Raw genomic sequence first — 11,440 nt, 5'->3', positions numbered from 1 at the left:
ATTTTATTATTCATAAAGCTTACAGAGGGTTCCAACCCTGATGTCAACTGATGGAAGATGTGCATGGTGATATCTTCCAGGAGATACAGTATGTACTGTACCCACTCAACTTTGATCTGCACAACTGGCTCTTTTACAATCGTTCTGCACTTGCAAGGAATTGCTTCTTCAAGGTGGAAGCACCAGCCCTTTGGAACTCCTTCCTCATTAATATTAGACAACCACCTCTCTATTGTGTTTGGTGCCTGCTAATTTTATTATTTTTTTAAAAACCCATAGTTTCATCTGTCATGATGAGGCCAGGGGAGTTTTACAAAGGACTGGAAATGTAAAAGATTGTGTTACAAGGCAGGGGATTAGTTGGCAATAGAAAGAAAGAAACCTCAATTTTTAAAAACCTAACTATTGGTCAACAGGTATGACCTATATTTTAATAAGATGGGCAGAGAAAATTGGACTACTGTATTCTGAACTGTTTGCAAGAAATGTGTTTGAATATATTGTGTCATATACATACAAACCCATGTCTCACACACAATATATTTATTTAAATTTGCCTGCTCTTCATGTTTACAAGACACCACCAAGGTTACAATGCTAAAATCTAAAGCTGTATTTTAAACATTTACACAAACTAAGCATTATACACCCAAGCATGCATTACATTGCGTATATAATTAATACACTTTAATTAGAAGTATAACTTTTGGCATAGATTATGCCTGATGATAATAATAAAGCGTGCGTATACTGTCTAACATATTGTGTGTCTAAAATAATATTTTGTGTGGTTAATATATGCACACAGCACAGAGCGTGCGTGTTTGCCTGTGTCTAGGTGTCTAAAATATATGTTGGGGGTGTGTTGTGTTAGATGTGTCAGCGTATTCCGACAAGAAACCCGCCCCGCGCGGCCTGTTCCCCCCAAATCCACCCACCTTTCCCTCTGTCCGCCCCCTTTCTGTATTTCCCCTTCCATATTTCCGCGCCCGCCGGTCACTGCCTGGGAGGGGAAGGCTCAGCTGGGTGGCCTGTCTCGTCCCTCCACCCCGAAGTCAGCGCCGTCCGCCTTCTCTCGCAGCCCGAAGCTGAGCGTCTCCTTCGCCCCTGGCCGGAGAGGCCTCCGCCTCCGAGTCAGTGGGCTGGATTCGCTCCGCTTGCCGCGACGGAGCGGGCGGGCTCCTGAGGGAGGCGCTCATTCGCTCGGGAAGAGGCCCCGGGGCGGCCAGCAGCGGGCGGGCGGGCGACTGCGCGGCTTTCGCTCCCGAGTTCCGTGCGTGTGGGCCGGAGTCGGTGGGAGTAGGCCTCTCCCTGCGGGCGCTAGGCCGTTGCCGGGAGACCCCGCGGACCGCGCTAGCGAGCCCGGGCTGGAGCCCGCCAGGCCTCCGCGATGCCGCTGCTCTTCTTGGAGCGCTTCCCTTGGCCCAGCTTGCGCACTTACACGGCGCTCAGCGCCCTGGCCTTGCTGGGCAGCAGCCTCAGCGCCTACCGCGCCCTCAGCCAGGCCGCCGAGCACACGGAAGAGCCCCCCGGGGTGCGGCTGCAGCAGGAGACCGGAGGAGAAGAAGGAGAGGAGGGCGACCTGTCGCCGCGGGCCGGGCCGGCCGCCCTGGACGTCGCCTATTACTTGCTCTCCGACAGCCTCTGCGTCTGGGTGAGCCGCCCGGGAAGGGAAGGCGAAGCGGGGCCTGAGGGGATTCCTTGGAGGTGGGGAGGCGTGATCCCCGGGGTCAGGGGGAGATAGACGGCCTGGGGAATAGGCCCCGGGTGGGGTGTGCGAGGGGGATCACTTCGAAGAAAGGGGCGAGGAGGACGGGGCTGCTGAGGGCGAATTAGGAGACGGGGCAGGAAGGGGCGCCTGATCTGGGGGAGAAGGAGAGAAGTCATGGGGCACAAGTGGCCCACCTGTAAAGGAGGAACACCTCTGGGCAACGTGGGGTGGGAGCCAACAACCCCACTCAGGTCGGTGGGCTGGATCCCACGAAGTTGTCCTCGGAGTAGACCCAGTGAAATTAATGGGTGCAAGGTTGTGGGACTAGGCCCACTGAAATCGCTAACACTTAAGCATGTCTGAGTCTGGATCCAGCTCCATTGGTGAGTTTGTTTTTTTACGGAAGAGAAGGTGCCTGCAGGAGAGGAGGGTATTGTGGGGAGTGGGCACCTGATGTTTGGAGGGAGTAGGGCAGGGGCCAGCAAACTTTTCCAGCAGGGGGCTGGTCCACTGTCCCTCAGACCTTGTGGGGGGCCGGACTATATACATATATTTGGGGGGGGGGGAATGAACGACTTCCTATGCCCCACAAATAACCCAGAGATGCATTTTAAATAAAAGGACACATTCTACTCATGTAAAAACACACTGATTCCCGGACCGTCCACGGACTGGATTTAGAAGGTGATTGGGCCAGATCCAGCCCCCGGGCCTTAGTTTGTCTACCCATGGAGTAGGGTGTATCTCCCATCTTATTCCCCATAGACACCCTTCACAGCAGTAATGCCCTGGCCAATATGCTCCTCCCTCTCAAAGAGGCCCAAAGAAATGTGGTCCTTGTGGGGTGGCCCCAGAGGGTTGGGTCTTGCAAGGTGTAGCGACATAGTGGGACACACTGGTGAAAATATTAGGAAAGAGGATATAGACTTCTCTTTCCCACACGTTATGGGATGTGTGTGTTGTAGGGGATGTTCAAGGTAGCATCAGGGTGATGAGAGTAACTCTGCATGGCATGGTATGGGTATAATGACAGGGAATAGGGTATGTATGCCTAAGGATCAGTGCAGGGATTACATGTGCTTGTTTGGGGAAGAGGGTGCTGGTCACCCACTGCTCCCTGGTATTCTGTTCCTATTTGCACATCTGAGTAGGTGGGGGGGGCGCATTTTTTGGCAGAGTGATATAGCTGGCAGAAGGAGAAGGCATCTGAAAGGCAAATGTAAAGATCGTTAAGGGTCAAAAAGTGTGGGGACAGAGTAGCAGATTAGGGAGTACTAAGGGTTACTCATTGTCCCTAAGTAAATATTTAGTGGAAAAAAGTAGTTGCTGGAAGTGGTTTTGATTCTTTAAGGAGTAGCTAGGGAAGCGAGGGATGCTGGCCTAGGAGTTTTGGGGATACATGATAGACAGCACCTAGAGGAATAAGGGGGCAGTGTAGTAACTAGAACGTGATGGTGCTAATGAAGAGAGTTCATTTAATGTTGATTCCAACATTGTCTGGTTGCCTTGTATTCTCTTTCTTGCCTTGTTCTGAAGGGGTATCCCTAATTTCAAAGCATCTTGACTCCATAGTTGTCTGGTTCAGGGGATTTGCAAGGTACTTCAGGACTTTAATTTTATTTCGCCTATTTGTGAGTTGCTTTTCAGGACCAAGTCCTCACAAAATGACAGAGAGAAAGAAATACAATAGAACCTCAGGCAGAATATGAAGCATTGAGAGGATGCAGACAAATAGATGTATTGGAGATACCAAAATTCTCTTAAGGAAAGGCAGTAGTAAAAATATAAGTTGATGGCTTTCCTGAATGTCAGAACTTAAGGGGCCAAAGCAAATATTAAGTCGAAGACAGTTCTCCAACTACAGAACCCTATTGAAAAGATCCTGTGTTGTATGCTCAGCACCCTAATTGATTTCCTGCCCAGAGTGGCTGGGGCAACCTAGGACTCAGCTAGACTGGAAAAGAAAAAGTGATTTATATGCATTGTAAAAGCAAGATGAGCGCCGCAACCCCAGAATTGGTCATGACTGGACCTAATGGTCAGGGGTCCCTTTACCTTTTACTATGTGCGATATAACATTGTACCACCAGATGGCAAGCTGGAGTCTCATTTTTCTCTGAGTGTTTTCCCTGTTTAAATTTACAACACTTTAAACTGAAACGCTTCTTTGATGTGTCTAGATTCAGCCCCAGTCAGTTGGGCAGCTAATAATAATAATTTCACCAACAGACACACAAGGAGGACCTCAGACACAGTTCTTAAATTTACAGGTAGGGTCATATGAGAGCAGGCTTCATTTTAGATGATACAGTCTTGAACCATTTAGGACTTTGCAGGTTAAACCATTTAGGAATTAATAATTTTATTATTTATACCTCGCCCATCTAGTTGGGTTTCCCCAGCCACTCTAGGTGGCTTACACCATATCTAAAAACATAATAAAAACATCAAGCATAAAAACTTCCTGATACAGGGTTGCTTTCAGATGTCTTCTAAAAGTTGTGTAATTCTTTATCTCCTTGACATCTGAAGGGAGGATGTTCCACAGGGAGGAATTGGGCCGAGACATTGATGATGATGATGATGAAGATGATGATAATGATGATGATGCCATAGAATGTTAATCAGCTAGAGGCCTGGTTATAGAGAAATGTTTTTGCCTGGCACCTAAAGATATGTAATGAAGGCACCAGGTGATTTTTGCTAGGGAGAGCATTTGATTGTTGTTAGCCGCCCTGAGCCCGGCTCTGGCTGGGGAGGGCGGGATATAAATACTTTTTTAAAAATTATTATTATTATTATTATTATTATTCCACAAATGAGGAGTCACCACAGAAAAAGCCCATTCTTGTGTTGCTACCCTCCAGACCTCTTGTGGATGATGATTGCAGGGTCCAAGTCGGTTCATATGGGGATTGATGGTTCTTGAGGTAATGCGGTCTTGAGCCATTTAAGTCTTTATAGGTCAGAAGCAGCACTCTGAATTGGGTCCGGAAACTGATTGGCAGCCAGTGCGGTCAGGCCAGGATTGGCGTTACTGTATATGCTCAAACCAACTTGCCCCAGTGAGCAACCTGGCTGCTGAATTCTGCACCAGCTGAATTTTCCTGTCTTCTGAGGCAACCTTACATATAACATGTTGCAGTAATCTAAGCTAGAGGTTAGCAGAGCATAGATACCAGACCTGAGGCTATCCCTGTTCATATAAGGATGCAGTTGGGCCCCCAGCCAAAGCTTATTGAAGACACTCTGCACTACTGAGGATACCTGACCACCAGGCTATGTAACCACTCCTTCAGAGGGATTGTAACCCCATCATGAGCATGCAACCTCCCTTCCATCCAATCTAGGGAACCACCCACTAACAGTTACTTAGTGTTACCTGGATTGAGCTTCAGTTTGTTGGCTCTCATCCATTTCATTACTGAGACAAGGCAACAGTCCAGCACATCCATTGCCACACTTGTGAATCTAAAGGAGAAGTAATGCTGTGTGTCACCAGCATATTGCTGATGACATAGTTCAAAACTCTGGATAACCCCATTCAGTGCTTTCATGTAGAAACCACTGAGTGGGGATTAAACAGCACAGGGGATAAAATAGAGCCCCAAATTGAATGCTTTACAGGGCCTCCCCAAGTATCACCCTCTGGAAATAATAATCCAAGTTGAACTGGAACCACTGCAAATCAGTGCCACCGAGCCCTAAATCGGAAAGCTGTTCTAGAAGACTGTCATGGTCATTGTTATCAGCCAAGAGGAGCAAGGGTCCAGAGCGCAAGTGGTTGCCCTGACCGATTCAAGCATTTTGTCCACATCCTTGAGCCTTACTAACCGAAACACATCCAACACAAGGACTAGACAGTGCTCTGGACATTCCTTGAGATTCATCTGATGTAACAGCAGAGTCAAGATCCCAGTGGATGCAAGTGATTTTATCCTCAAATGCTTTGCAAACAAGTCACAGCAAGCTACTGTCAGTTCTCCCACCTCATTTGGACCAGACTGTAAGGGGCCCCACACACCTGCAAAAGCTCTGCCAGATGGCACATTGAAGATGCAATGGAGACAGCAAAGTCTGCTTCAGGAGGCAGCAGCAGCTGCATAAAATGACTTTGGCCCCTGAGTCATAGGTCATAGAGTTTTGTCCTACTCAGTGCTTCCTAGATCTCCCCAGCATAATCTCCCACAGCTCTTACACAAGTTCAGTGTTGGCAATTTGTGACACAGGAAATATATCTTAAGTACACCTCAGGCATGGTATGAGCAGGCTAGTTCCTTGGTGTCAATGAAGTGATCTGCCTTCCAGAACATTCTCTGGCCAGTTTTAAACTTGTAGAGCAAGGTCATTGCCTTGGGGTTGTTGTTAATGCTTATGCAACCTGATCAGTGGCCTCAGTCCTATTGCTACAGGCTAAGATTATGCTTGAGCTATGTATTTCATGTTTGCCCAGAGTGTGTGGAGAATTACACAGGGGGTACTTAGATTTTGCTGGCTGCATTCTGAAGCTAACATTCAAAAGTTGTACACCTCAGTTCTCATCTGCTTTACCTGATTTTGTAAGTGAAATAAGACAGCGTACTCGATGCATTTGATAATTGCCTATAAAATCTCATGCCTAAACAGCAGGTAGAGTTCAGTTCAGTTAGAGTTCAATTCTGTACATCATAGGTGGATAACCTCATGCCTGGGGTCTGAATGTGGTCCTCCAGGCCACTCTGCCTGGCCCTTGGGACTTTCTCTATGCCACACACTCACCAGGTCTACTCTGCAACATTCTCAAGTGATTTTTCCTTTCTGGAATGTGTCTTTGAACTGTGATAATGCCACTTCCTTGTCTAGATAGAGAGAGAAAAGTGTGTGTGTGTACGTGTACACACACACACACACACACACAGAATTCTAACATTTGCAGAATTCTGTCTTTAATGGCCTTGCTGTACAAAGTTAAGAGTTGCATCCATTGCTTTTGCTTAGGCTCCTGTGTCCATTTGTGGTGTCAGGGCATGATCTGGGGCCAGAAATCTAGGGCCACAATATGCAGCAAGACTGGCTGATCACATTTGAAGTAATACACGTTACCATCTAAGAGGAGGGGGCCTATGACCATTAGGTTCAGGGTCTAACCCAGGCTTCCTCAATCTCGGTCCTTCAGATGTTTTTGGCCTACAACTCCCATGATCCCTAGCTAGCAGGACCAGTGGTCAAGGAAGGTGGGAATTGCAGTCTCAAAACATCTGGAGGGCCGAGGTTGAGGAAGCCTGATCTAACCTCATCACTGCCCCTGTCTAGTAACAAAACATTCTGACTTTGCCTTGGTTAGGACTGAAGACCCATTCACATTGTATAGCTATTTCAATCTGATTATTTTTGTGCTGTAATGTTCACTGAATTGAAATTACACACTTGACCCAGAATATCACTTAACTGATAAAGAGGTAGAGCAGTTCAGTCATTTCAGTTTTTGAAAGAGTTTGTAAGCCTTGAATATCCTGCACTTCATAAATTTATTTATTTATAAAATATTTATATACTGCTATGTAATTAAAATAATCATAGTGGTTTACAGCAATAAAACACAAAATCATATTTTAAAAACTGTATAAGCAAGTTAAAAAGACGTTAATCATTGTGGAGAGGCAAGCTTGCACATGAGTCTTTTGGGGGTAATTCAGATGCAAGATGTATTATCCCGGGGAGGTGACTTACGGTAGTCTTGTTAGTCTTCAATATTATTCAGCAGTGTTCTATGAACACCTGAAATGCCAGGTGCCTTTGGCCAGCCTTCAACAGTGGCATGTATTCTTGCGCAGCAGGAGCCACATGTGATCATTGTCTGATATTTGAACAGTGGTGATTCTGTAAACGATTGCTAATTGAAGACATTAATCACTCACCAGGATTACCCGCATCCTTACAATTGTGTCATTCAAACTCTTTCCTTTCTCACAGCCTCTGGGGAAGTCTGCAGTGTTCAGTGAGATTTTCATCACTTATTTATTTCGCATCACTTGTTTATAACTGTGAGCTGCCCCAGCATTAACAGTATCAAGAGTCTTTTAAGAAAAAGTTATAGCAAAAATGTTTTTCTTTTTCTCACCATTTACTTTCAATACTATAACTCCTAAACATTTTTCAGTGTTTATGAATAGTCATAAATATGAATTGCGACATAAATAACAATAGTAGGATAACTTTGACAAAGATATCTCAACGTCTACTATGTCTTGCAAAGGGAGTCTTGTGTTTCATCTTTGCAATAGAAATTGGTCATGTTGTAACATTATGACAAACCAGGGTTGCTGAATTTTTGTGGTTTCTTTTGCACAGGCAGAAATCTGCACACAGCCTGATTGCTCCCATTTGCTCCTCCACTGGCAAAGCCAACCAATAAGCTGTAATTGAGCTCGGCTTCCCATGAAAGTCAAACTCCCCAGGATCATGGTTTATTTCTTAAAAACAAGCCAGGACAGCAAACCATGGTTGGAGGTCAGCTAGTGACCCTGGTTTGTTAGGGAGCCACAGACCACAATCCCTAGTTAGATGTCATGGGAAGCAGAACTTAAATGCAGCTTTCTGACTTGTTTCTCCTGCTCACGCCAGAAGCAACTGGCCATGAGAGTTGGAGCCTTTCCTCTGTTTGCTGCATTACCCCATGACCCCCCTCCCCGAGACTGACTGAGAAAGCTGTAGGCTGTTGTAAAATCTTGTTTAATTGATGTAAAATCTTGTTTAATTCTGCTATTACGAATGAAGCAGTAAACTTAGTTATATACAAATCTTGCTGGTAAGTGTGACTGTATTTTTAAATGTAGAAATTTGGTTGCACAATTTTTAAGAAACATAGCTCTTCGCTTTCAGAATTCGACATTTTGGAAATGTATTGTACTAGTGTTCACATTGCGCTATCTGGGTTACAAACCACAGACTTGAGTCTCGAGGTCTGTTCAGCTGGGAACGTTGAGCAGCATTCATTTTCATTTAAAAAGGCAAAGGCAAACTGGCTCAGCCACATTTTTATGTTGTTTGGTTCATGCTCTTGACTTATTAAACAATATACAGTGGTACCTTGTGTTACGGACAGGATCCATTCCGGAGGCCCATCCGTAATGTGAAATGCCTGCAGCTCAAAGCGCTGTGTCTGTGCAGGCACGTGGTGCAATTTGGCACTTCTGCGCAGGCATGAAGCGCGATTTAGTGCTTCTGCGCGGGCACGAGCAGCGAAACCTGGGAGTAACCAGTTCTGGTACTTCCGGGTTGCCGTGGGATATAACGCGAAAAGATGCAACACAAAGTGGACGCAACACGATGAATGACTGTATGGAATTTTAAACTGGGGGAAGTATTGTTTTTGTTTGTTACCATGTTATATATTTTTATATTGTAAACAACCTTGCGATTTGTTGAAATGAATTGTTGTATACAAATATTTGTATAAGCAAAACAACAACATAGGTTTATGGAGGTATTTTCTTATATCCTAGGATGTCCTCTTTTCCAGGGAACTTCCAACATACGTAGCCTTTAATATTATCTGCTTAGGAGGGAGAGAACCTAATAACCACCATTTTACACCGCTAAACACTTGAAGGAGGCCAAGGCTGATCACAGTTGGGAGAAACATGGTTCTTGATCAGTTGGGCAAATTGGCCAGGGGGTTCCAAACCAGTGAGTTTTAATGGAAGAGAATTCATGTTGAGACTCAAGACAGGACAGGCATAACATATAAATATATTTTATTTTTTGTTCCAGGTACTGGTGAATACGGCTTGCTGTATTTTGATGCTGATTGCTAAACTAATACAGGGTGTTGTGTTTGGTCCCCTCCGTGTTAGTGAAAGACAGGTAAGAAAGGCCTGTAGGTCTTGCTGGTGGGTAGACTTAACAAAAAACTTTGTGATAGGTGGATTTGTGATTTTCATTTTTCATCTGGGAATATTTAACTTCCAGGCATATGTTCGTACGTAACCTTCTTCCTCATTCACTATATATAGAAAATAAAGTCTTGCTTACAGGTATATCTTGATCTGACCATGGTATGCAGATCAATTCAGGTAATGATAGATAGTACAGAGATTCAAAACGTAGGCTGTGTTGCTTAGAGAGGTACTGGCTCAGCTCCAAAGTTGAGAGGCCTTTGATTATACTAGATTAGAGAACAGATGGGGAACCTGTGGCTCTCCAGATGTTGTGGCTCTCCAAATGTTGTTGCACTAGAGCTCTCATCATCCCTGACCACTATCCACACTGGTTGGGACTGATGGGAGTTGTAATCTAAGAACATCTGGAGGACCACAGGCTCACCATCCTTGTATTAGAAATTGCTGCTGAGATATTTTGATGGAGGATGGTATATAAATATATATATATTTAAAAATAATGTTAATAGAGGAAGAAGAGTTATGCTTATGTACTCTAAAATGAATTATGGGTTTGAAAATGAGACCTAAGAGACTTTGGCCACCCTCATTAAGCCATAGACTAGATTTTTCAAGCAGCCTAACAAGCAACAACATCCTGATTACAGAGGAAAACACCCAATTTCTCAATAGTTCTTGAACTTGCAGCATGTACATGTGTAATCCGAGTAGTAATACGTACCCTTGTGGGGTTTGTGTAGACCAGGTTTTTGACTGATTTTTTAAATAATCCACCATTTTTGTAGTATCCTCCAGAATTTGTAGCTTACAACTATCATTATCTGTGACCATTGGCCAAGCTATCTGGGGTTGATGGGAGTTGTAGTCCACACAATCTGGAAGGCAACACTTTGACTAATCCTGTCTTAAGAGTATAGCCTGCACCATATTTTTCTATCTCTTACTTGCTAGCAAGGACCTCTTGCATTTTAAAGAATCAATGGCTTTGAGGGTTAGATGACAACGCTCCACATCTAAGGTAGATTCTTAGCTAAGAATGTGGGGATAACCCCTCAGCATAATAGCTTTAACAGCTGTTTTCATGTGTGTGTCAGTAGCTCCATTCTTGAAGAACTCTTTTTAACTACATGTACAAATCTCTTTCAGCATCTCAAGGATAAATTTTGGAACTTCATCTTCTACAAGTTCATCTTTATTTTTGGTGTACTAAATGTTCAGACGGTGGAAGAAGTGGTCATGTGGTGCCTTTGGTTCTCCGGGCTCGTGTTTCTGCATCTTATGGTTCAACTCTGCAAGGATAGGTTTGAATATGTAAGTTTTTGGCTAGTGGTTTGAAGTTGAGGGTTCTTTTATACAGGAGTGTATGTATTCCCTTGCCAAAGAAATCTAAAGTTGATACGTAGATTTAATGATGGAAATCAGTTTGAGTTGTTTATTTTTGCTTGAGCTTGTCGATCACCTCTATGGTAAAGAACAAATAAATACTGGAAGGCTTTTCAGCGTATACCTCCTGTTCAAGTTGCGCTTGAGCGTTCAGTCTATGTGCCAGTTTTCTGTGCTTTTTTTCAAGTTCTTTAACATACTTTGGCTCTGCAGGAATTCAATGTGTTTTGGAAGTAAATAGGAGCAACTGGAGTTTTCCAATGCCTTCATTTGTATATTTCAGCTCTCCTTTTCACCCACCACACCAATGAACAGCCACATCAGAGTCCTGACCCTGCTAGTAGCTATGCTTCTTTCCTGCTGTGGACTAGCAGTTGTGTGTGGTATTATTGGCTATACCCATGGAATGCACACATTATCTTTCATGGCAGCAGAGGTGAGATTTCTTGTTAGTGTGAGATTAATG

At 44.4% G+C, this 11,440-nt stretch overlaps 1 protein-coding gene across 1 annotated transcript in view; it reads left to right on the top strand.

The window, feature by feature from the left end:
• The first annotated feature begins 308 nt into the window (after nt 1–308).
• AMFR (autocrine motility factor receptor) overlaps nt 309–11,440 on the top strand; it is a 28,912-nt gene continuing 17,780 nt past the window's right edge. Inside the window, exons 1-4 of the mRNA XM_083514999.1 lie at nt 309–1,654; nt 9,464–9,556; nt 10,738–10,902; nt 11,258–11,410. Of these exons, the coding sequence (XP_083371125.1) occupies nt 1,391–1,654; nt 9,464–9,556; nt 10,738–10,902; nt 11,258–11,410 (675 nt within the window). The 5' untranslated portion in view covers nt 309–1,390. The remainder of the gene's footprint in view (nt 1,655–9,463; nt 9,557–10,737; nt 10,903–11,257; nt 11,411–11,440) is intronic.

This window comes from Podarcis liolepis, assembly GCF_965112155.1.
Source record: "Podarcis liolepis genome assembly, chromosome: 7".
NCBI lineage: Eukaryota > Metazoa > Chordata > Lepidosauria > Squamata > Lacertidae > Podarcis > Podarcis liolepis.
The sequence above is the reverse complement of the archived record's forward strand: the minus strand, read 5'-3'. Positions and strand labels throughout refer to the sequence as shown.